The 25,089-nt window shown below is 56.4% G+C and overlaps 3 protein-coding genes and 1 long non-coding RNA gene across 9 annotated transcripts in view; 1 reads left to right on the top strand and 3 right to left on the bottom strand.

Annotated features, from left to right (window-relative positions):
• The window catches only part of OSBP2 (oxysterol binding protein 2), a 73,165-nt gene extending 66,728 nt beyond the window's left edge, over positions 1-6,437 (bottom strand). The window contains exons 1-2 of one of the 3 annotated variants that reach the window (XM_072024154.1): positions 5,901-6,039; positions 1,108-1,158 (exon numbers count right to left, since the gene is read on the bottom strand). In XM_072024154.1, coding sequence (XP_071880255.1) covers positions 1,108-1,130 — 23 coding nt within the window. In that variant the 5' untranslated portion in view covers positions 1,131-1,158; positions 5,901-6,039. Of the gene's footprint in view, positions 1-1,107; positions 1,159-5,900 lie in introns of all 3 variants that reach the window. The other 2 variants (XM_072024151.1, XM_072024152.1) reach the window with 2 other exon arrangements.
• Positions 6,438-7,037: 600 nt separating this feature from the next.
• IQCD (IQ motif containing D) lies at positions 7,038-14,365 on the bottom strand. Of its 4 annotated transcripts, none has more exons than XM_027470267.3 (5): positions 14,221-14,365; positions 13,147-13,967; positions 11,772-12,005; positions 10,285-10,356; positions 7,038-9,901 (listed from the first exon to the last, which is right to left on the bottom strand). In XM_027470267.3, exons 2-5 carry the CDS (start codon positions 13,837-13,839, stop codon positions 9,611-9,613), a joined length of 1,290 nt encoding a protein of 429 aa, XP_027326068.3. In that variant the 5' UTR covers positions 13,840-13,967; positions 14,221-14,365; the 3' UTR covers positions 7,038-9,610. The 4 variants fall into 4 exon arrangements, with proteins under 4 accessions (XP_027326068.3, XP_027326067.3, XP_071880257.1 ...); XM_027470266.3 differs by having other exon boundaries at positions 14,091-14,278; XM_072024156.1 differs by having other exon boundaries at positions 14,066-14,278.
• Positions 14,366-17,930: 3,565 nt separating this feature from the next.
• Positions 17,931-19,709, top strand: LOC119718522 (uncharacterized). Its single transcript, XR_011803714.1, has 2 exons — positions 17,931-19,214; positions 19,399-19,709. It is a non-coding gene; the product is annotated as an uncharacterized lncRNA (long non-coding RNA).
• A 1,517-nt stretch (positions 19,710-21,226) lies between these two features.
• On the bottom strand, positions 21,227-25,068 carry SLC35E4 (solute carrier family 35 member E4). Its single transcript, XM_027470260.3, has 2 exons — positions 23,696-25,068; positions 21,227-22,751 (listed from the first exon to the last, which is right to left on the bottom strand). The coding sequence occupies exons 1-2, from the start codon at positions 24,288-24,290 to the stop codon at positions 22,324-22,326; spliced, it is 1,023 nt and encodes a 340-aa protein (XP_027326061.3). The 5' UTR covers positions 24,291-25,068; the 3' UTR covers positions 21,227-22,323.
• Positions 25,069-25,089: the final 21 nt, after the last annotated feature.

The raw sequence follows: 25,089 nt of genomic DNA on the forward strand, positions 1-25,089 counted from the left end.
CTGCTGGGGTGTCTGCACCCATCCCCGACCTAAACTGCAGGAATATGCAAGCAGTAGGGTGAAGGATGGCATTTTCTGCTCCATTTCTCATGAAGTGCTTACAGAAACCAGCTTTAGCTATTAATAACCGCTACGAAGAATCGCTGCTTTGTGTGAAAGAAGGGAAGGAGAGGCACAGACTCCCACAGCACTGTATTTATCCCTCCTTGCATTGCAGAAACTACCCTAACCTGCTCTGCATGCCTGCACTGTGCTCTTTAGAAAGATTTGGAGAATTAGGCTATTTTTAGGAAACGAAGGACCTCCTCCATAGTCACGGCAGGGACATACATCTACCCAGGCATGATTTCAAAGCACAAATATCCTATCTTGAAGGGCTAGATTCAAAAAAAAAAAAAGGTAAAAACGATCAGGAAGGGTGACAGAAATACCATGTGGCCCCAAAGGAGCGTGAAAGCAGGGCTGCTGGAGGCATGCACGCGCCGTGCCGAACGCAACAGCTCATTGCTAACGCGTGCCTGCGAGCCAGCCTGTACTACTGACGCTGCAAAATGCTATCGCAGCCCACGTAAGCGCTGAATGGCACCGCAGGGCTGGCCAGCAGCAGGGCCAGCAGCTCAGAAATGCCAGACAGTCACAGGCAACAGCCACGGCTCCCCCTGAGCCTGGGCTCACAGAGGTGAAGCGAAGCACACAACAGCCTGGAGCAGGGCCGAGGAGGAGATCTTGCTCCCAGGGCTGCCACCGGCAGGCGAATCGTGCCACCAGCCCCCCTGCTACCACGCTCTCGATTTGCATTTTTAATTTTGAAGTTGCTGCACACGCAGCCCGCAGGCACCCGGGTGAGTCAGCAGCCGCTGACCTAGCAGCAACAAGCACGTCCAGCCCGGTTATCCTCCGAGCTTTAACTCCGGCTGCCTCTGCCTGCCGCTGTCAGACAAAGAAAAATGAAGCGATGAATTATTAAAGCAGCTTTTTGATCGAAACCAAACAAAGGTTGATAGAAAATGTACCAAGATCCTCGCCCAGGTGCCCAAGGAATGATTAAAGGCCCAAAGGGAACCCAACACCTCCCGCTCAGCCGGGGAGCGGGCCGGAACAACTCACGTTTCAGGTGATGACCCCAGCATTGGCCATCAGCGCTGGATCCGAGGAGACCTGCAAGAAGCAGAGGGCTCCGATGTCACGGCCTGCTTAAGTCGCCTGAAATTACCCGAGTTACCTAGCTACAACGTAATTTAGACACAAGCACACCTCAATACGACAAGGTTCGATAGTCTGACCTGCTGCAGCATGAAATCAGCCAACAGGTGTGGGAAGCCAGAGAGGTTCAGCAGCGACTTACAGCGCAGTAAATGCTGCAAGTTGCTGAGGGAAAACGCCTCTTTGCAAGGGAATCAGGCAGAATTTAAGAGGGATGCTGCAAGGAAAACCAACCACAAGCAAGGGAGCTCTGCGCCAGCTGCTTGCATTACTTCTGGCAGGAGATCGGCTCCTTCACCACGGACTCAGTGGGCACAGAGGAAGGCTGACAGGGCAAACACAAACTTAAACCTGTGCTTGGAGCAAGGGAAATCAGAACCAAACGCCCAAATAGTAAATACGGGAAGAGATGGGTGCAGGAATTACAGCCAAAGGGCCAGGGATGCCACTGGAGCAGCAAGGACAACCGCAGCACGTGGCACCCGCGCTGGCTTCCACCTTGCCAAGAGGGTGGAGAAGAGGAAGGGCAACCCAGAGCCTGGTGGCAATTTCTCAGAGGGAAGCAAAGCTACTGCTGGCACTAAACTGCAGCCAGACCGTAGCAGCTCTCAGCTGCAAAAGGCAGAGCTAAAGGCAGCTCTCGGCAGTGCCTGGAAGCGACGCAGGGCTCGGAGCAACGACCTTCCCCTGCCTTCGTGGAGGACAGCTGAGGACGAGTAGAGCAACAAAAGCTGGCACGCTTGAGACTAGAAACAAGTGACAGGCATCTTCTCACCCCATAGGTATCCACGCAGCTGAGCCCATAAGTAAGCCTCATACCCACAAACACCTCCAGGACTAGAACTGCAGCACAAGTGATGCCCTCTGGAAGCTCACGATGCAGCTGACCTTGAGTTAGCGACACGTGCTGCAGCTACACCGCACAAAACCAGGGCACACCGCTCCTCTGGCCACCTCAGAAGTGAGCACTTGCACAAGGTAAACCAGTTACTTCTGCTGCGGCTTCATCGGATAAGGCATGTGGGCCAGTAGGCTAGATTTAAGAGTCAAGCAACTCCCTGGGTGCAGCATGAACTGGAAACAGAGCGAGCTGGTCGAGCAGCTCGAGCACCGCTTTGACTCGCGCCGTGTCTCCGGTTGCAAAGCGCAGACGACGAGATTCCTCAGAAACAGGCGAGAGATGAACAACGATCATCAGCAAAGCGCCATATGGCTTGAGCAAGCACCGTGTGAAAACAAGATGAGTGGAAACAAGCATTACGTGCTGTTTAAACACAAGTCGCTCGCAGTTACCATGCAGCCACGGGGCTGTCTTGAAAACCTGCATGCTCCATCACCCCGAGGACGAGAAACGGACAAGCTATTTTATTTTTGTGGAGAGATGAGCTGTTATGAAAAACATGCTAGGAAAATCTCTCTCCCCTCATTTTATTACGTGAAAATTAAGCGACTTTTAGACTATAGTGAAGCGACTATGCTGAAGCGACTTTTACTCGGGGGGAACAGTCCAACGCTGGAAGAGGGGCCCGGAGAGGCTGTGCCATCTCATACCCTGGAGATGCTCAAACCTCAGAAGCTGGAAGCCCTGGGAATCCTCACGGGGTGGCTCTGAGTTGTGCAGGGGTTTGAGACTGGAGGTTGCTTCTGGAAACCCTCAGTTCTTCCGCTCCTGTCAGCAGCAGATTCCAAATTCCTGCCTGAACTCACCGCCTCAGCTTTCAACAGGAGTCTCAGCACAAACTGGAGAAAGCCCCTCTGGGTTGTACTGGAGACCTTAAAGCGCTGATCAAGAGTTAACCTCCGGGTAAAGAGAGCTGGGGGAAGAAACCTGTTCTGGGAAACTCAGCTCTTCCAGGGAACCACGCCGCCAGGACAGCTCATCTGCTCCAGGCACAGCTCGCTCCTGCAGGAGCTGAGAGGGGAGCTGAGGCTGCTAGGTGGTGGGGAGCCTTCCACATCCATGAGCAATTAGACAGCACAGAATATTTTTTCCTTCTCCATTTGGCACTGCTTTAACCATGACTTCCTGTGGCCACAGCAAACACTGCTGAAGACGCTTCAGATACCAGGCTGCGCACCAAACCTGTAGAGGGGACAAGATGAAACTCGAGCTCCTTGAAACATGAGCAAGCTGCCCGGAGAAGACAACCCACATCTAGAACGTCGGTCACAAGAACCAATGGCAACCTTTGGTGAATTAATACTTGCCTCAAGATCCTCTCTAAGCTCCTTGAAAACCCGTATCTGTTCAAGGTGATGAGGTTCTCCCATATACACAGTAATTATAGATGATGATAAATCTGCGAGTGGCAGCCTGCCAAGGAAGAGTTTTGCTCATTAACGAAACAAGTAGCTGTGCCATGCCTTAACACAGCTTTCCAGCACCGAGGTGATTTCCAAGTCAGCCAGAAAACTTAGCCAAAAAAAAAAAAAAAAAAAAAAGGACAATCAAGGGCAATTAAAATGTAGAAGAAAACAAGGGGCTACTCAACCTTCCAAGTGCCAGTCATTCCCAAGCAATGAGAAAGTCAGGAATATCCTGCAGATGAGTCTCCTGGCTGCAGAGGGCCAGCAGTGCTCCAGGTGCTGCCATACAATTAGGTGCCAACTATGCTAATTGAAGCACATGCCCCATGCCCCCTGCCATGCCCTGGGCACCAGCCCTGCCCATTCCCAGCTGCATTTGTAGCTATTCAAGCACTGGCCTGCAAAGCATGTCTGTTTTTGTCAGAGACCAGCCTGCAAGCACCTTGTGGAGAGGGAAGAGCTGCAGGAGAAGGGCCCCAGCCTGATCCCTGGGTTTCAGCAGTCAGGAAAGGCAGCACTCAGTGTCTGCAAGGGAGGAGGCTGCCTGGCCAACTGGCTTGCTGTGCAACTCCCAAACCCCCACATCCCACTCCACGTGAAGGTTTTGCAGGGTAAATTATAAAAATTACTCAGCTATGCCCATTTTCCACAGGTTCACAGTAAGGAACACGAAGCAAAAGCCCGCATCCTGCACAGATGCTTCTCAAGCAGCAAGATCTGATACCTTCACTGATTCAGCAGGGATACAGGAGGCTTTTAAGACTCAAAGTTGTTTGGAAAGAATCCTAGGTAGAAGTTTTAATTCAGAAAACCATCCCCGTACAGCCAAGGGGGCAGCAAACAGGCGTTCTCCCACCTCCACTCTGCTCCGGAGCCCTTGCAGGGCTTTAAGAGATCAACTCCACAGACATGCACACAAAAAAAAACAAACAACCGGGCAACCTGACAGACTTTCTGGTTTCTGTTTTTTTAAGCCAAGCAGTGAGCAGCAGGAAATTCAAATGAAAAGAAACGCTTCAGCCTGCAACTAGATCAATACACACAAGGAGGCCGCTCAGGCAGCAGGGCACACGGCATTTCAATTGAGGTGACTTTTCGTGCACAAGCCAAATGAAGTTTTTCTCACCTTCCTCAAACCAGCCCTGAGTAATCAGCAGCTAAATCAACAAGGCCATCCATCAGGACAACCATCTTCCAAAATTTGAATTGCACAAGTGCCAAAAGCCACAGAGGGGGGCAGAGCACAGCGAAGCACGGGATTTAACCTGTGCAGCCTTCAGCAGCAAAGACGGAAAAAGAAAATTCTAGCACGCTTCTTCAGAGCCGTGACGAGCACCAAGACCCAGCAGACAGTGGGAAATGGGGCTCACAAAGCAAGAGACCTTCCCAGAACTCACTTCTTAAAGACTCTTCATCGGCGCCAAACAACCAGAAGCCCAAGTATTTCTCCAGCAATTTCCTCACATAAAAGAGGAGATGAAAGGCACTGTCTGACAGCTACAGCTTCCTTGCTCTATTGGCGAGCCAGAAGCAGTACTTATAAGCATAAATGCCCGTTTATAAGGGATTCTCTCACCTGAGCTCTCTGCCATAAGCAATCCCTGTGGACGCTCAAGGGTGGGCACTGCCTCCACGTAACAGCTGCTCTGAGGAGCCTGGCAGGTATTTCTTCCATTTGTTTAAGGAAAACTTTCCCGTGTTCTGTGATTTTTGCACTCAGGGCTCACAGCTCAGCTGACGTGGCTCCCGCCAGGCACCACCACCAGCCTGAGCAGTGGGGATGCTCGCAGCAACCCTCCCAAAAAAACACCCCACAAACCTCCAGCATCATCTCTCCAGGTCTGCACCTGACACCGCTCCACCTGATTTCCCCGGCTGCTTTCGCTTGTTGTTTCCACCAAAATCACCTCAGATTGCCTCAAAACAAACCCGCTGGTGCAAAGCTACGATAACCGCTAGAGAAAGCCACTCGGTCGCTCGTGACAGGCTTGGCCCCAGTACAAAATAAATAAATAGATAAATAAATAAATAGATAGATTCTGTCAGGGTTACGAGCGGAGCATTGAACCTCATCAACTGACCCTGCAGCAGGGCTCGGGGCCAAACCGATCCGGGCCAGGCCAGGCCCCCGGGGTCCCCCCCTGAGTCCAGGCGGGTTGTGGGGAGCCCAGCACGGAGCTCCCCGGGCTGCGGCCTGCCCAGAGCCGGGCCCAGCCTTGGGGTCGGGGTTTGTGACCGCAGCCAGCCCGGTTTCCATCCCCGGGATGCCGTGGGGGAAAGCAGAGAGCCGGCTCCTTGGCCAACCCTCGGGGAGAAGCCCTGAGAAGGGCAGAGCGCGGAGCGGCTTCCCCAGGGCAGCCCCCAGCTCCCAAACGACCCCGTCCCGGTACCTGTAGTAGCTGAGGAGCCCGTTGCTGAGCACGAACCAGCGGCGCTGGTAGCCCTTCAGGTAGTTGGTCCACTTGAAGAGCCAGCCCTTGTAGGTGTCGGAGCCCGGGGCTGCAGGCGCTGTCCCCGCCGACCCCCCCCCACCGCCGCCGCCGCCGCCCCGGCTCCCCGCTCCCGTCGCCGCCGCTTCGTTGCTCATGGCTCGGCGGCCGGAGCCCGGCAGCTCGTGGCAGGCCAAGCAGGGGACGGCGCTGAGCAGCGAGACCAGCCCGCGGGTGCTGCCGCTGCACAGCGCGGCCGCCTTCCCCATAGACCCCGCGGCTCGGCCCCGCTCCCCTCCGCTCCGCTCCGCCGGGCAGCGCTGAGGGAGGGGAGGGGGGGGGGCGGCACCGCCGTGCGTCACGGGCCGGGAATGAAGAACGGGGAACGGGAACGGCAGCCCCCTGGCGGCGGGGCCTCAGCGGCTCTGTTTTAGGATCGGGTCGGGATCCAGGAGGGATCTGGTTGGGATCCACTCAGCCCGGATCCCGCCGCCCCCCCCCCGCCATTTTGCGACCCCGCGGCCGCGGGCGCCCCCTCAGCACCGGGGCGGCTGTGAGGCACCGGGACCCCCCCCCCCTCAGCCCCGGGACCCCCTCACCCCCGGGCAGGAGCCGGCTCCTTACGGGGCAAGGAGGAGAGAGGCGGCTGCCCATGGAGCCTGGGCAGCTCTTTGTAACAGCCCCGGAGTGACGGGAGCATCGCAGCCCAGCAGTCCCCCAAAAACACCTCACCCACACCCTTTAAAAGTGGCTGTAAAAAGAGGGCGGCCCATGGAAGAATAAAAATGTGCAGGGAGACACAAGGAGAGAAGTTCTGTGGTACCCCACAGTCACCAGCTCGGTGCTGGGTGAGGCGGGGGCACCGCCTGCTGAAGCGCCACAAGGAGCTTTGGCAGCCGCTGCCCTCCCCGGGATCTCTTTTCCCTGATCCCGCTGATCTGCTCTTATCCCGCTAATCGCATCACTGCTCGCCGATCACCTGCGCGTGCACCTCTCACTTGCAGCCCTGCTGGCACCAACAGCCCGAATCGGGAGGTGCCACCACCCTTGGGGCCATGGTGGCCACCAGCTGACGCTGGCCACCAACACAGCCGTGAGACTGGCCACCTCAGGCAGCCCAGCCCTTCATCCACTAAATAAGAGACAAAATAGAGACAGTCAGCACACCCTGTGCTAACGAGCTGCTGTTTGGGGGCTTCAGCATGGCCTTGGTGTGGAGCCCATCCATGGCCAGGGGGAGGAGAAAAGCAAGCTGTGGTGGCACCAACGCTTACACGCCGGAGAGCACCTCAGAAAAAGAAATAAACCGTGGTGATTGAAGCCACCTGAGCCAGGATCTGTGCTGCTTCTGTCCCTGCTGGTGCCCCTGCAGGCAGAAGTTGGTGTTGTGTGACAGCTGGGCCATGGATCTACTGCAAGGCAAGCGAGGCTGTGCTGGAAGGAGGAGCAGGTGGGGTGACATGAGGCCCACAGGGGACCCCACAATATTTACAGGGTCCTAGTAGGCTGGCAGTAAATAAAAGTGTCGTGAACAAGTGCCATTAACACCGGGTGGCCAGTCTGAGGCTGGGCAGAAGAGAGATGCTGAGGCTGGGGCCAGCCAGTGATGAGCAGCAAGGGGAAAAGAGGCTCCCCCAGCCTCTGACACAGGCCTCGGAAACATCTCCAAAAATACAGATTTGGATCCAAGCCTGAGGATCTGGGCCAGGCAGCTCCTAGGGTGAAAAAAGATGTAGCCAAACTCTATCCACTGCTCTGTACAGAGCTGCATCTGCTCTCCTAGAGCTGGTTGAACATTTCCTTGCTTTCTAAAGAGGAACCCCTGAGAGACCTTCAGCCACGAGTGCCAGCATCGCCAGCATGAGCAGATATTGAGACAGCTCATATGGGTAAGTCCCGTGTCTGGAAACAGTCTGAGAGAAATTTGGACTCTAAAGGCTGGAACCTTCCCATCAGGTGTTCTGGGACTGGCACCCGGCTGAACATCTCTCCAGATAGGCTTTGGCAGCTGGAGGTAACATCTGGAGGTTTTAGAGAGACTCAGACAGGAAGGCATCAAAATCAGTGCCCAACAACCACTCTGACATTCTCTGTTAAGGGTTTTTAAAAATATGCCCAAACCTTGGTTTGCCAAGAACTCAAGGGCTGTGGGCATTTGTAAACCGAAGCCCCTCTGGAGATGAAACATCCCTTCTTGGTGTAAACATACCCCAAACTACCTACGTGGGGACCAACTTGTGAAAGTCTCCACGGATCCTGGAATCTCTTCTGGCTGCAAACAAGAGAAGAAACCTCCTCTGGCTGTGTCTGAGAAGGGCTGAGTCTCACCTGATCCTGCCTGCCAGAACCTTGGGTCCAGGTGTGAGTGATCACAGCAGGCACTTGGGATCCTGCACAGGACAGGACACACGATGGCAAAAATCCCATGATTCATACTGAGTGTGTGAAGGTGTCACAGTGACCCCATACTTTTAACCAAACAAACAATCCAGGGCAGATCTGGCAGGGCCGTGTATTTGGTACACAGGGCACTGCTGTGTCATCATCCCCTCGCTGCAAGCTGAGGCTTTGAGCACCGCCAGGGACTCTTTGCCCAGAGGAAAATGGTCCCTCTCTGCCTTGGTTTGCATAGCACCACAGTCCGTTTGCTGCAGGTACCCATTTATGAGCAGAGGTAGAGAGGCAGCCAAGAACTGGGGCTGCTGGGGCTTTGCAGCCACCATCACTGCCCTCTCCTGAGAAAAGAGTCTGCAGTGAGGAGCCACTGGTGTCAGGGAGTGCAGCAATGTCACCTGCACTCTGGATCAAAAAACTGTTTACTCTGAGACTTGTTAAATGTGAAGAATATGTGAGAGGAGCTGCCGGGGTCATACTGGTTACATAGAGCAGCCTAGTTCCCCAAGAAAATGAAACACGTAAGACATAGCACTCTGTAACTCTGCCCTTGCACAGTTTCAGCCCTGGTGGGCACAGGAGCAAAGAGCTCCACGCTACAAAGTTTCTACCTGGTTACTGAGAATAGGAAGCAGAGGGAGGAATTCAAAAACTGACTCACGACCCTGTGAAAGGGAAAGACTGCAGAGCGCTCTCAGGGCATTAGGCCCTGGAGAATCCTGAGGAGAGTGTGATGTCAAAAGGGGAACGGGCATTAAATGGGGCACAGCTTGCTGCTGGGCTTGGGGAGCGACCTGTAGGATTAGGAGCACAGCATGAGCTGGGCTGTGCCATGTCCCACCCTTCGCATGTCCCCTGGTGAAAAATGTGAATTTCCAGCAGTGATACCCTGATGTACACCTCATGCTGATACCTACACCTCGTGTGTCAGCACCTGGTGAAAGTCAGGGGTGAAGTTCTACACCAGGTGCTGACACACGAGCAAAGTACAGGCAAGGGAGAGAAGCAAGGGATCTGCACTCCTGGCCCAGTCCCTTCACCAGCAGACCTCCTCCTCCTCCTTTTCAGAGCAGCAAAGCTAAACCTCAAGTGGAGAGACATCTTCATGCCACCACTCTGCTAGACCCAATCTAGGAGAGGCAGCTCCACCCCTGGACAGCTGGAGCCTTAATGCAAACATTATCTCAACTCTAATGCATTTATCTGGACGAGCTCAGTCTCAGAGGAGTCAGCAACGTTTCCAGGAGAGGATGGAGGAAAGAAAATAGATTCTGTGATTATTTCTTAGCCTTTGTGTCCTTGCCCTTGCCTTTGCCCTTGCCCTTCTTCTTCTTTTTTGACTTGAAGGTGGACCGAATCAGGTAGCCTCTCCAGAAGGCCTGGATGCGGGTGGCAGCAAGGGTCATGGTGGCCAACTCCTCCAAAGCCTTCTTCTTCTTCTCCTGACGTATCCTGCGCTCCTCCTCGATCTGGGAATACTCCTGGAGAAGCAGAGCGTGTTTCTCCATCAGCACGGACAACTCGGCCTTCTCCTTGGTGTAGGCAGCGTGAACCTCCTCGTACTCAGCCTAGCAAAACAGCAGATAGCACGGAACATTCAGCAGCTCCTCCCTGAACATTATTAAACACCTGGCAAGGGAAGGAGCATGTCTAGCAATTAGCAGCCAGCTCCTAGGCCCCTTTGCCAGTAATCCAGCAGCTTTTACCCATCTCCATGAAAGGGCAGGAACATGAAAGCACCTAGGGCCATCTCAGGGGCAACTTTAAGGGGTGCTGATGTGATTCTCAGCCTCCTGCTCCAAAACGACAGAAAGCTTCACAACTCTTCCTCTGGATGGAGAGCTGCCCCTCGCTTCCCTGGCCTCCTGTGTGAGAGCCATGCGTCCATGTGGACGGCGATCTACCTGAACGTGTCACCTCATGGAAGAGCAAAGCATGTCAGAGAGGATACCTGTTTTTCTGCCATGTCTGCGTCATATTTCTGGACCCAGTTCAGAATTTCCGTCTCTGCTCTGCACTTCCTCTGAAACAAAAAACACCGTGGGTTACCTGCAGGCACTTCAAGTGGAGTGAAAAGCCTGAGCTAGAAAACAGCATCAGAGCTTTGAGCCCCAGCATCGTTATCCTGGAGGAGAACACCTCCTCCTTGTGGCAAGCTCCCTTCAGCTGACGTGTATTTTGCCCCTGGTTTGGATAGTCTCAGGGGACAGACCTCCATCCCCTGAGGCCAAAAGCACCTTGTTTGTTTTACAGCACAGAGCTGGGTGAGGGCTGAGGACTGGAACGCGTCTGAGAGGTGTATGGAATGAGACAAGTCATCGACAAACTGGGGCAGCCACCCCAAAACTGAAGCAACAGAGAAATGCTAAACATGAAGGCCCTCCAAATACAGAGCCTCCTAAAACAGAGACATTTCTCATTGTGAGATGGTTCAACAGTGGCCTGACTCGGCAGTTTAACCAGGTTTAACCCCATCAAGAAAAAAATCAGCCAGAGCCTATCACAAGCCACATGATTTCCTGTATGACACTGGCCCAGGATGTCCCAAGGGCTTCCAGGCCATCACGAGGTCAGACACGGCACTTCCCAGCTATTCACCCCGCAATGACAATCTCAGGCGACCCGGGGCTAAAGCACGTGCTAAAGAGAGGGAAAGGAGACGTCTGTAGTCAGTAAATCTCCCTGCCTGAGCCGAGCAACTCGTCACGACAACCACTGCAGCAGCCTGCAGGCTCAGAAGAAACCAGCTGATCAAGCCACTGCACTACGGGAGGTGTAAATGGGTGCCTTGGGTTTTGAACTGCAGCTCTGCTTGTATTTGTGCCTTGTCACAGCTGCCCTGTTCTACATTGCCCAGTGCACAAAGGAAAGAGGTCCCGTTACCAGAGCCTGCAGTCCTGTTTGGGGTAAACACCAAGAAGGAGCAAAAATAAAAGAAAGGAAGCTCTATCTTTTTCTAGCTCCAGATTTTCCATGCCCAGTTATCTCCCGAGGCCACCTGCACTCAACCCCGAATGCTACAAACAATAAAAGATGTTTTTATGCACAGCCTGGACCATGTTTGCTAGGTTCACCCCACCCCAAACCCCTCGTTTCTTAACACCCGCCTGTCTTGCTGTAGCCTTGCTGCTCTGAACTTTGACTAGAGCACAGCCTCTCCAGCAAGCCGTGTCGCAGCACTACACGCGGGTGTTTCCTGAGCTGGGTCAGGGCACAGGAGGAGGACCCGTGAGCAGGCTGCTTCCCCGGCACCGCTGCAGGCTTGCTTTCCGCTGGAATCAGCAGAGCAGGAGGCCAGCGTCAGCACACTGACACACAGCGTGTGCATCCTGCCAGGAACTAGCAGGAACCAAGTAATTAGTGGCAGAAGGCAGCCGCCAGACCTAACAGCAGTACAACAGGTCTTAAATTTTATTCTGGAGCTCTCCTGCCATTCACCTTTCTGAGAGCCAGCTCTGATGCTCGATGCTGCAGCACCAGCTTCCTGAGTTGTGCTTTCAGCTGCTGAATGTCCTGCTGTAGGCTGGCACACTTGGCCCGAGAAGCTTGCAGCTCCTCTTTTTGCTGTTTTTCTCCTTCCCACTTGACCTGCAGAATGTCGGTCTTGCAGTTTTCAGCTAGATCTTGCATGCTCTTTTTGAGGCCTTTGATCATATTGTCCTTTTTCTGAACCTAGACCCAGAAAAGAAGAAAGAAATACCATCAAGACTCAGAGGTGAGGCATAAAGCAGGCAGAAAGCACATTGCAAAGGTGGAAGCGATCTAAGAATAGGGACCTGCCACAGCTGGCTGGGAAAACAATCAGATTTCTACCAGCTTCTCCCCTCTGAGCCTGAGAATAAAGCTGGAGAAGGAAGAAGCCATACCAAGGCCACTGTCACTGAAGTCTTCTCATCTCAACAAGAGCCAAAATCATCCCTCAGGATTCGGATGAGGCTCAGTGACTGTCTGGGAGATGCAGCTCAGTGGGCTGCCTGCAAGAGAAATCCTCAGCTGGGAGCAGTGAAACAGATTTGCTCGTTACGCGCTGGACAAGCTGCCAAACTGCACGTAAAAAATCTCAATTCACAGATCTCCAAGGAGCAGAGGGGATGGGGAGCACGAGACAAAACCTTCCCCCTCTGACCCCTCACGCAGAAAGGGGAAAGAAAAGCACACACAGAAAATGAGGGACTGCTTGTCAGGAGTCCAGGGCTTGAATTCTACCACAGCCCATGGGCTCATGGAAAGAGCTTGGCAAATGCCCGTTTATTAATCCATGCCTCAGTTGCCTTTGCTGAAAAAGATGAAGAAATGATACCATCAGATATTAATTACAAATGCTCCAAGGCAGCTAGTATTACTGAGTTGGAAGTCACAGAAATATTGGTGTTAAGCAAGAGTGAAGGCAGAGCAGATATTAAAAAAGGATTTTAATCTGAGCAATCTTTCCCCGAATGACTTTTCATCATTTCATCAGCAGTGAATGGAGCCTCTCCCTGGCAGCTGACACTGTGGCCCTGCCAAAACACCACTGCAGTAATTTGTGCCTGTCCTGCAGCTCCTTTGTAAACCCAGTGACTTGTGCCATTTAAGTTGGCCTGCGAGAGCAGGTTCAAAACATGCCAAATGCAAGTTTAAAAATGAAGTATCCAGTAGGAATTTTTAAATTATATTTCACAATGAAATAAGTATCTTTCGATTTAAGATCTGATTTAGAAATCATCTCTGGAACCGCCACTTTCATATCTCCAAGAAAGGGGTCAATCTTTAGCTTATCAAAATTTTGCATCAGTGACCCTTTATCAGGAAACATGTTCTCACACTATTGTACCTCCTCATCTCGAGTACAGATTGCTGCCAGCAGTTCTGCCCGCGAAGCTGTGACTGTTTCAGTGTTTTTCTTAATCCGGAGGGAGACATCTTCCATGAACTGAACCATTTCTTCCTCTTTTGTGGGATTAGTCAGGAGTCGCTCCAACATGAAATTCCTGAACTCCCTAAAGGCTTTGATAAACGCTTCAGCTGGTGGCTCTCGTGTCCCAGCTTCGCATTTCAGAGCCTTACAAATTGAAGGGTTGGCCAGCAAAAGCCTCAGGATATTTCTAACAGAAGACTTCAGCTGCTGTTCAAGCAGGCAGAGAGAGACCGTTCGCTCCTCAGCTCTCACGGCATCCTCTTCTTCAGGGCTGGCAAGCAGGTGCTCCATTTTGCTTGCAAGCTTCTGGTGCTCAGTTAGGTTCTTTGTGATCTCAGGTCCCAGCAGAGCCGAAAACCTATCCAGCGAGGCGAGAATAGGTGGAACCAAGCAGCTCAGCTCCAGCTTGGCAATCGTCTCGTCCAAGACGGATATAACCCATTCGGTTTCAATGCTATCAGGTTTTAACCAACGTGGATCTAACATCTTTGCGGCATCCAACACAGTCGCTGCCTTCTTTGCAGTCGCAATGCCCATTATCAGGGGCTGGTTGCTTTCCTTCGTGTCCTGAGAGGACACCTGGAGCTCGGTAGGATTTGCCGTAGCCATGCCTTGAGCTAAACACCTGCGGGGTTAGCGTGGCAAGGTCTAGAAGGGACACAACGCCCTCATGGTACAAGAACATAGAAGTCCCTCTGCTGCTTCTGTCGCAAATTCTTCCTTTGTGGGTTTTATTTCTGAAAGGAAAGTACAATAAGAGCATTAGAGGAACAACGCAGTTTGGGAAAAGCTGGGAATTTCAGGTTACCCCAGAGCTCTCCCTGGGTCTGCGCACCCAGGCAGGTCACAGGCTTGCACACCAGAACTGTTCTCTATCCTAGAGAGGCTGCTGAACCCCCAGGGCCATGAGAAGACCCCCGAGGAGGGAGGGCAGCCATAACCCCTTGTCCCCCATGGCTGAGGGGTTCCCCCCCAGCCCCTCAGCACCACCTCAGGAGGCCCGGCCCGGGCCCTGTTGGTCGCTAGGCAACGAGAACGCGGGGGCGGGGCCTCCCGCCTGCCTCCGCGCCCGCCCCTCCTCGAGCCACTCAGCGTCTTCGCTCGCTTGACAGACAGCGCCACTGACCAATGAGAAGCCTCGCAGCAGCCAGAGGCCGGCCGGGGTGTTGATGGCGCCGGGCGGCCATCTTGGGGCGGGGAGGGCTGGGCGGGGAGGGGAGGAGCCGGCCCCGCTGGGCTCCTCCCAGCTCCCAGCCGTGCAAAATAGAAATAAAAATAAATAAACATAAACTTTGTACACCTGAAATGAGCCTTGCGGCAGTATTAAATCACGATGTAGCGTCTTCCAGGGGGGTGAACGCCAGAGCATTAGCAACCAGAAATTGCCCCAAGTGTGCTGTTAAAGAGGGCTGGTATTACAACGCTCTGCATTCGGGGCTATACATAATAAATAAACAAATAAATTAATAAATAAACTCCATAAAATAAATACTTAACCTAATAAACTCCAGAAGGCAGCGGCTGGTGGCAGCGCTGAGGAATTCCCAGCCAGCCGTTCATGACACCAGCGGTGCCTCAGGGGAAGCAGCAAGCACACAGCAGCCCCACAGCGGCTGTGGGACCCAGCTGAAGCACCCAAACCAGCCCAGCACCTTTATTTCTGTGCACCTTTATTTCTTTATTTCTATCCGCCCCGGACCAGCACCTGCAGCTCTGACAGGGCTGTGGCGGGATCAGAGCCCTGTGTGGGCTCTGTGGTGTCGGCTTGATGTGTCCCTGCCAGCCCTGCTGTCCTTCAGCCCCTAGCGAAAGCACAGAGCTTATCAGAAACACCTTTCAGCTCTCTAATTTGGTGGGTGGGATCCTGTGACCACACTGGATCCAGCCCAGCCTTGCTGTGGGATGAGCAGGAGGCACAGGAGGGCTGGAAGGTAATGGGGGCGGCATGCCCTCGGCTTGATGTTTCCCCTGCCCATCAGCACAGCTCGGCAGAGGGACCCTGGACATGTGGAGAGCTGTCACTGCCTAACGGGGACTTCAGGGCTGAACCCTGACCCCTGTGAGAGGCGAGAGGCTGCCGCCTCCCCTGCGAGGCGTTCTGGCAGTGAAATCCATCTTGGAAAGGATGTTGTTTTCCTTCCGAAGCTGATGAGCCTCTTGATTGCTTCGTTTGAAACGGGCCGTGGCTCTCTGAGAAATGCAGGCTCAGGCTTCCTGACAGCCGTGACCTCGAGGGGGGATTGAGATGGACTGCTGAGAGGCTGCCAGCCGCATCCTGCACGCCCCAAGCACACAGCCTGCCTGAGGGACAGAAGGCTTCTTGGAACATACCAGCAGGGGGATGATGGAGAAGTGGTGGGTCGCATCCAAACCTCCTCTAAACTAGGGAAAAGATGCGGAGCACTGCAGCTCGCTCCTGGCCTTGGGTAACTGGAGCCGTCCCAGATTTGCAGAGCAGGCTGAGGGCAGCCCAGCTCATCCTGCAGCGTCACACACCGCTGCCAGGAACAAAACCAGGCCAATGTGGGAGCTGTCACTGAACCTGTGTCATCCCAGCCTCTCAACCAAGATGTAGAAAAATCTCAGATCCATCCTGAACCAATTCCCTACAACCTGCTGGTCCACACGCAGCAGCCTGACTGAGCCACAGTGGGGCTGTCCTGCCTTGGGGGCATCAAACAGGAGCCAAACCATAGAAGTGGAGATCTCATAGCCATGGGATGGGACCGCTGGGTGGCAGTGGGGACAGCAGGAACGGGCAGTGAGGCGTTGCTGGCCTTTGCAGCTGCTGGCTTTGCAGAGCCGGGATGGAAGGAGCTGGTCCCACCACGCTGTCGGTGGCGATGCCCAGGCTTTGCTGAGCAGGGCACGAGCTCCCATTTCCAACAGGATACGCTGACCCCTTTGCCTTCCTGGTGGCTTCAGGAAGGAGGACAGGTTGGGTCCAGGAGTTGTCTCCGCGGAGCAGCAGGAGCACAGGAAGTCCTGTGAAGACCTAAGAGCAAAACAAAGGCACAAAGAGCTCTGCTTTCCCTTCGGAGGCAAAGCAGGCGTCACGCAGCCAGCAGGCAGCGGCCAACACTGCTTTGTGGGCTTTTTTTTCCCACCCAGCTGCTTCCTCCTGTGGAGAATAACTGAGTACATAAACCGAGTACATGTTTCGGAGCTGGACGGACAGACGGACGGATGGATGGATGGTTGCAATCATTCGCTGCTCCTCCTAAAGCAAAAAAAATAAATAAATAATGGGTGCATGAGGAGAATTTGCCCATACAGTAGGTTTAAAATAAAAAAAAAAAAAAGGACTTTTCTTCCCGTCGGGTCATTACACACTGCCCCAGGAGGTCTGCTGCAGCCCAGCAGCACCTGGGGAAGGGGCTCTCCTTCCACTGCCCCCTGGGAACCCCTCGCTCTGTTTTCCTCGTGCTCCACGAGCCTGTTACCTGCCCTGGTGATGCAGGCAGGCCCTGAAGAGCTGCAGTGCTGTGTGGTGACCCACGAGTGGCTGGACCAAACCCAGAAGCCCTCACTCAGGGCTAGACCAGCCCATTCCTCCCAGCATCTTCCCACAAGGGAAACCTGGGGCTGGCCAGCACAGGGCACCTCAGGCTCCTCTAAAACTGCCCCGTGCTCTTTGCCTGGTGGCACCTCCTTGCTTTTCACCTCAACACATCTCATTTTGAGTTTCAGTGCTAAATCCAGCCGCAGTGAGCACGACTGAAGACATTTACTGCCTGTCCTAGCCGGTGACTGTCACGGTGAAGCACAGATCCAGATTTTCCTTTCCATAGAGGGAAAAGGCTGCAGACACAGGGCTGCCAGGCGGTTACCTCTGCTGGGAATTTCTCCTTTCCACCTGGATGTCACCGCTAACAACGCCGCTGGTACAGGGCAGGGTCCAGGTGGCAGCGTGGAGGAGGCAGAGTGCCCACCAGTGAGGTCGAGAAGGAAGGGTCTGTCCACTCGGGTGGCTGAATCTGGCTGAATTACCTGAAATTCTCCTAAGGAAGAAGGATGAAAAAGATCTCTCCGTTTTCAGGACCCAGAAATTAGGGGGAAAGTTTGTTGTTTCACTGAAAACTAGCCTTACAATCAACTGAGAAGACGTTTCATCATCGAGGACTGATGCCTCCAGATTTTGGGGCACTGGACTGTAACTTGCCAAGTGTGCTGTCCTGACACCAGAGGGCTGTACAGCTGCCCTTGGATCCTGTGAAAACTCTCCTTAGAAATCCCAGCCAAGGGGGACAGTTTGAAGGTACTGAGCATTTTCTAATTCAGTGAGGAAGAGACTGAGGATGTGACAGCAATATTCCAGCATCCAATTATTCCCTCAGGGCCACCGGGAAACATTAAAAAAATCGCTCTGCTTCATCTGAAGCGGAAAAAAAAAAAAGTTTATGTTAAGAAAATCCCAACACTGCAATGCAGGAATCTGGCTAAAAAAAAAAAAAATAATAATAATAAATAAATAAAAAAAAAAGTTGGCTGCACATTTTTTCAAGGAAAGTTCCCTGCAACTCACACACCATAAATTTATCCTGCAAGCACTCGCAGCAATAGGGTGGACTTTACAGCCCTGGTTTATAAAACATTGGTCTAAACCAAGGAACTGCTGAAATCACGATGCTTGGGCTTTCTGGCCAAAGCAGGAAGGCAAAGTGCCCTGGCACAGCTGCAGTAAGGTGAGGAGAGAGGAGAGAGGAGAGTTGAAGGGGACTCATCAGTGTGTGACTGCCCAGCTCTGTCTGATGACACCCTAAATCCTAATTCTGGATGCATCCCCCTGCTCCTGCAGGAGAGGGTACAGCTAATGAACCCATTACCGCAGGGCTCGGAGTGGGAAGCACTAAAGGAGCAATCAGGCTGCTGAAATCTTGCAAAACCTTTGACTCATCCCCGTTCCTGGGAGGCCACGTGTCAGCACTTCACCCATTTCTCAACATTTAGCTATTTTAGGAATGACATCGAAGTGCAGGTGAAGTCTGACCGACAAGGTCTGTTGCTCACGACTCCAAAACACCGCTGACCTGCAAAGGTCATGCTGAAGGCTGCCTGAGAACCGAGGCCTTCCCCCCAATAACACCCCCAGGCGTTTGCTTCTCGCCCTCCCCATGGACAATCCCCAGCAGAGACTTTGCAAAGTCCCGGGCATCTGCATCCGGACCCAGCAGGCTGAAGATTTAAGGTCCAAAGCGATGATTTCATGGTTCTGAGGAACTGAGACCAAAGCGTTTGCCCAAGACATTCCTCCAGCCTCGAGTCATCTGCGGGTCTTGCTGCCAAGGGAGGGGAACTCCCTGTGCTTTTCCACAACACAGCACCCACCCCAAACACAGCCAGGCAGGGGGCAACAGCCCAGGGCTGGGGCGGGGTGGAGGCCGTCACCTTCTTCTCCAGGAGCAGCAGGGCACGGCGGCTGCTGCGGATGGATGATTTGGGCAGGGAGCTGCGGGGGCCGTGGCCTCCCACCTCGATGTCTGAGCCTACAAAGCAGCTTCGGGCGAGAGGGCATGGTGTCACATGAAACGGGGTGCAAGTGATGCCCCCCGGGTCTGTTTTGGGGTGCGAGGAAGGGGACCTGGGCTGGCACGGGTGTGTGTGTGTGAGGGGGTCCCACAACCTCCAGGACAGTACCAGGAGGTCCCACCACCCCTCGCCTGCGTGAGGGGGTCCCGCAGCCCCCAACAACTTTGAGGAGCTCCCACATCCCCACAGTTGGGGGTGATACCCAACGTTTACAAGCCCAAACAAGGATCTGCTGCTGTGCTGAGCACAGCCTGGCTGCTGGGACGGCTTGCCCGAGAACCGAGGGGAAGCAAAACGTGGATCTGCACCAGAGCTCTGAAATAAACTCTTGTTATCCAACAGGGTTGTGGCGTGGAGGCTGTGCTGCTAAAGGTGTGGGAGATGTGAACAGAAGCTTTGGGGCTTGCTGTAAATGCAGTCGGGTTCCTCGCATCGCTTGTGTTGGGGTCCCGTTGGTAAGTCTGAAGCGAAGCGTCACGTGCTGAGTGTTTGGTTCCAGCACAAACCATGCTTATAAAGCAGGACAGAAACTAGCTGTGGCTCAGGATACTTGGAATGGGACCAATGTTTGCTCTTCCTGAGATACTTCTTTAGGTTTTGACACAACAACCTGAATTCCGGTCATCTGCTGCATTGCAGAGAGGCCGGGAAGCGTGCAGACTCCAGCGCTGGGAGAGCCTGAAGTCCTGAACCCTCCTCTTCCTCCTCCTGCTTCCCCCGGCTGTTTTTTTGGAAGGAGCCCACGAGTTCTGTGGGTGAGCAGCTCAGAAGGAGCCCCACTTACTCCTCTGCCTGCGGCATCTCCCTTACTCTGGACTTGGATGAACGCTTCTGGCATGATGGGCCCTGTGTGGAGCAGGATGGAGCAGGATCTGCTCCGCTTTGAGGCACAGGAAAAAGTTCAGATATGTCTTATTTTGATATATCAAAATAAAGCACAGTTTACAAGATGTCCTCATCCTCCTGCATTTCTCCTCTTACAAACTCAGCTACAGGCAGCAGACAGCCCTGTGCACACACGGAACCACGGGACGGTTTGGGTTGGAAGGGGCCTTCAAGATCATCTGCTCCCCCCCGCCAAGCAGAGCAGGGAGCCCCCGTGCCACGGTGAGAGCCCAGTGAGATGCTTCACAGCAAATCCTGGAGTCTTTTTGGGTGCTGAACCAGAGAATGTTGTGCTGGAGGGGAGCCCTGAGGGTCCGCCTGCCCATCTCCTGGCCTCCAACAAGTCTTGGACATCCCCAGATGTTGCTCTGCAGTGCAGACACTGCTCCCCGTGTGGCATTTACCCGGTTAGGCTGTGCCACCAGGCAGGATGTGTTTCTTAACGCCTGCCCTGAAAACGCCCCTGCCATAATTTCAGCTGCCGAGCCAGGACGGCCCTGACACCTCGTTAGGATTGCAATAGGGTTAGGAGCACAAGGCAGCATGCGAGGGAGGGCTGTCCTTGCTCAGCCCGTGCTTGTCCAGGGAGATTTGGGGAGCAGTTTAAGAGCTCAGAGAGGAGGAGCTGCCACCTGACCGTGCCCCTTTGGGACACCCAAGCAGCTGGTACTGGGGAATGCCACCGGGCTGAGATCATGGCCTGAAATACCCGGAGAAGGGGACAGCAACCAGGCCAGGCCCTGTACGGGCAGCATAACCCCTCCAGCACACAGCAACCCATGGGATCCCTGTGCCCAGCCTGGAGCCAGCCCCTCTCTGGGACCAGGCCAGCATACAAAGTGCTAAAAAGAGGGCAAACAAGGCCAAGGGATGGGTTCAGCAGGATCCAGGCAGCGGCGTGGGTGCCAGCCCTGCTTCTCCATCCCCTGGCAGGGGACAGCACAGCTTCCAGGTCCTGGGGACACCGGGCTGGGAGCTTTGCCCAGCCTCATCCCAGGGGCCGCAGCATGGCTTGCCCTTCAGAAGCAAACCCAAAATGCCTTCCAGCCCTCCCGGCTAGGGGAAAACCTCTGAAATCTGAACCCTAAAAGCAAACAGGCAGAGGAATGGGCACAGCTCGTGGCTGCCGAGCTCTTGGCAAGAGCGGGGGCTGTTCTCTGATACCTCGGTGCCCTTCGAGTACTTTGCGGGACGGGCACCCCAGGGGAAGGTGGCACCGGTGGCGGTGACACCAAGGCACCACGGTGGCCCCCACGAGCCACAGTTTGCTCCGAGATGGGGCAGGAGCTGTTCCCACAAGGCTTCTGCAGGTGGCACCAACATTCACCATCCTGACGGGTGGAGGAAAATCGCTGTTTGGGAAGCGGGGCTGGGCGGGCTGCTGGTTTGCAGGGCTGGAGCCCAGCCAGGGCAGTGGCTGTGCTGGCGGTGAGGCCGAGGTGAGTCACGGGGCTGGAAAAGGGCTGGGGTGGTGCTCTCAGCCCCCAGGGGCAGGGTGAAGCCCGTGGGCACAGCGTCCCCTGGGAGCTGGGGTGCCCAGCCGGTTCCAGGTGCGAAGTCACCACAGAAGCCACGGTAGGAGTACAACAAAAATAGAGCTTTATTTCAGGACGAGTGCCACCAGAGCCAGGCCACGCTCCTATGGCAGAGCACCTGCGGGTGTGCAGCCGTGGCCGGTGTGCACGCAGCTGGGCTGGCGCTCACGTGCTTTGCACGTGCTGTGCCACTGCCCTGTCAGAGGTCGGTGAGCCCTGGAGGAGCGTAACGCCCGCTGGGGACACCGGCACCGCGCCACCACGCAGCACCACGAGGGTCCGGCGCGCTCCGTCCCTCGTGCAGGGGGCACGAGGCGTGCGTGCACGTGCCCCAAGCGTGCACCGGGCTTACTCCACCCAGCAGAGCTCAGTAGTGATGCACACACACGTGCACACACACACACACATCTGCTGTGCACGGAGAGGTGCTTGCACACGGAGGCTGTGCACACACACACACGCACAAGGCTCTGCACGTGCACTTGTGCCCCCCGTGGCTGTACACACCGACACACACGTGCCCCATGCACAGAGCCGTGCAGAGAGAGCCACTCACACGTGCAGAGCCTGTGCACACCGGCACACACACGCCTACATGTGTGAGACCTGCTTGCACACACAGAGCCTTTGTGCACCAACACTCATGTGCTCCCTGCACACACGCCAGAGATCCACTCACTCTTGCAGAGCCTTTGCACACCTGCACGCACTTTCCCCACGCACACAGACACCCCCTTGCACACACAGACTCTGCGCACTGCGGCGCACACGTGCACACCCAGAGCTCTGCACACCAGCACTTCGGTCTGCACGTGACCGTGCGCGCCGGCAGAAATGTGTGCGTGCAGAGCCGTGCACACCAGCACACGCGTGCACAAAGGGCCTGTGCACACCGGCACACACGTACACACACAGAGCTGTGCACACACACGTGCATACAGTGCTCTGAGCAGCAGCAGGTGTATGCGTGCCCAGTACCATGCACACCAATAGATGTGCACACAGAGCCACACATACAGCACGCACACACGTGCACCGTGCCACGCACACCAGCACATACGTGTGCACGCAGGGCCGTGCCCACTGGCACACACGCACAGGGCTGTGCCCAGTGCTCTCCGCCGTCCCCGTGGCCACCCCAGCCCTATTCGCTCCTGTGGGGGGCACGGCCCGGCCACGCTGCCCAGCGCCTCGCGACGAGCTGCGGCTGGTGGTACATGAACATCCCAGCCAGCGTCAGCCCGATGCCCAGGTAGCTGAGCCCGCTCAGGTGGCTGCCGAAGAGCAGGCGGGAGAGCAGGAGGTTGCCCACCACGGTGAGGTTGCCCAGGAGGTGGATGGTGAGGGCGGAGGTGAGGGAGAGGACGCAGAAGCTGGCCAGGTTGTAGAGGACGGAGCCAAGGCAGCTGAGCAGGACGCAGCCCCAGAGGGAGCCGTCGTAGCGCAGGACGCCTTCCCAGGCCGGGGCCACCTCCAGCGCCACGGCCGCCCCAAAAAGGAGCCAGAAGCTGGGCAGGGCGGTGAGGCAGAGGAGGGAGACAGCGTCCAGCCGGTCCTCCTGCAGCAGCAGGCCTGGGGACAGGGGGGGGGACAGTCAGCGGGAGCTCCCCACCCAGTGCTGAAAGAAATCCCGAAAGAAATCCCAAAAATCACAGCAAAGAGGGATGTGGGGAGCAGCCCCATCTGTGGGGACGGGGGAAAAAGGGGCTGCTCCTGGCCCTGCTGAGGCAGTTCGCAGGGTCCTGGGGTGCCCCCCAGCCCGGGGACCACAGGGACGTCACAGCACGTGCCCAGCGCTCATCCTGACGCCAGTGCCCGACCCTGCGGTGCCTGCGTGAGTCACAGGCTCCGGCCGCCGCGGCGGAGGAAACGCTCCCTTCCCAGCCGAAAAACAAGTGAGCTCGGGGCCAGACGGCTCCTCTCTGCTGCTGCCAAGGACATCGCGGCCCGGGTGGCCCCGCTGCTCCCACAGCACCCAGGGGCCCTGTGTGGGGACAATGCCACTCAGTGCACAGGGACGATGCCACTCGGCAGGGGGATTTGTAGGGGATGCGGACCCGGCCACCCCATAGGGAGGGGACAGGGACAGAGGGGAGCAGTGTGTGTGCCTCTGTGCCAGCCAAAGGCACTGCCACCACCCCGCAGTGTCTCTGGAGCTGGCCAGTGTGCCACCGCGGGGACACCAATGTGTTTGCTCCTTGCCAACAAACCAGGGTCACCTCGGGCCAGGATCGCGGGACAGCCCCCAGGGCAGGAAGCCAGGGGCTGAGGGTGGCACTGGGGTGGCAGCAGGGACAGGGTGGTGACACTGGGGTGAGCGGACACCTCGGTGTCACCAGGCCAGGGCAGGGGACAGTGACAGGGACATCCCCAGCCTCCGAAGCAGCGGTGACACCGGTATCGAGGGTGGCAGAGGGGACCAGAGCACCCCAATGGTCATGGTGCTGGTGGCACCTCCTGGGCGCAGCACTGCCACCAGCACGGGGACACCCCGGGGGCGCGCGGGCGGCACTTACTCTGCTGCAGCGACTTGAGGGCACGCAGGACGGTGGCGGCGAGGAGGACGCAGCCGCCGGGCTGGTGGAAGTGGACGCCACCGGCGATGCTGCAGGCGGCCCCGGCGCAGACGGGCCCCATGGCCGCGTACTGCAGCGGGTGGTGCCGGCGGCCCCGCAGCAGCGCCGACAGCAGCAGGGTGGCGAGCGGGGCGGTGGCGTGCACTGCTTGCGCCGCGTCCAGCGGCACCAGGCTCAGCCCCAGGTTGCCCAGGGCCACGCTGCCGCAGAAGGTGAGGCTCAGCAGGTAGATCCTGGCCCGGGGACGGACGGATGGCAGCGGGCCCCGTGCCCACCCCAGCGGGTACCCCAGCGCCACTGCCGCCAGCATGTGCAGGGACGACAGCAGCAGCGGGTAGCGGAAGCCGTGGGCGGCGAAAATCCATTTGTTGAGGCCGGCCAGGGCAGTGCCGGTGCCCAGCCAGGCCAGCACGGTGAGGGCCAGCGACAGAGGCGGCCCGGACAGCTGCCACCCCGGCTCAGGTCTGCGGGGCTGGAGGGTCCCGCCGGCGGCCGTCATCGCTGCTTCATCACCGCCGGGGCACCGCGGGCACATGGGCACCGCTGCCACGCCGGCCGTGCCGGTGCGTGCGGCGTCCCCGGCTCCTCCCGGCGTCGGCGTCGGCGTCACCTGCCCAGGGTGGGCCCACGGAGGGGTCAGCCGCGGGGTGCCATGTGCAAGCGGCGCCGGCACCAAGGAGAGAGGAAAGTTTGATGGCGGGGAGCGAAGGCGGCGAGGCTCCTCCCCACCGGGCCGCCGCACGTCACCGCGGCCGGCAGTGCGGGCCTGCGGAAAACTGGAGGAGCGGCACGGCGAGCCGGGAACCGAGCCGGGAACCGGCGGCAGCGGCTGCGTGTTCCCCCCCGGAGCCGCCTGCAGCCGGAGGACCGGAGGCGGTGGGAGCACGGGCGGCCTCCATGGTGACGGCGGGGCTGCGTCAGTGTCCCCGGCTGACTCACGCCGGGGCGGGCGCCATCGCTCGCCGGGCCTGGCACGGGCACCGGCATCCCCGCCCAGCGCACCGCCTGCCCTGGCACCGCTCCCCGCCAGCTGCCCCCGCCCTGGTCTCGTTTTAGGAGGGGATTAAATCTCACGGGGTTTCCACGCACGTTTCAGATGGAAATACCCTGGCAGCAGTCCTCGCGTTGGGGCCACCGCGGTCCCCACCAATGCCATTGCCCCCAGCCCCTGAGGTGGGGGGTGATGTTGTCACCCCCAGCTGCTAAAATCAGGAGGTGCATAGAGGGGACTCTCCCTGCTCGTGCCTTGTCCCGCTGCTCACGGCTTCAGGCTGCCCCACAAGCACCCTCGGGGGCACCGCGCACCCCAAAAACAGGGGCTGTCAGCCACCAGA

The sequence above is a fragment of the Anas platyrhynchos genome, chromosome 16 (genome assembly GCF_047663525.1).
Source record: "Anas platyrhynchos isolate ZD024472 breed Pekin duck chromosome 16, IASCAAS_PekinDuck_T2T, whole genome shotgun sequence".
Classification (NCBI taxonomy): domain Eukaryota; kingdom Metazoa; phylum Chordata; class Aves; order Anseriformes; family Anatidae; genus Anas; species Anas platyrhynchos.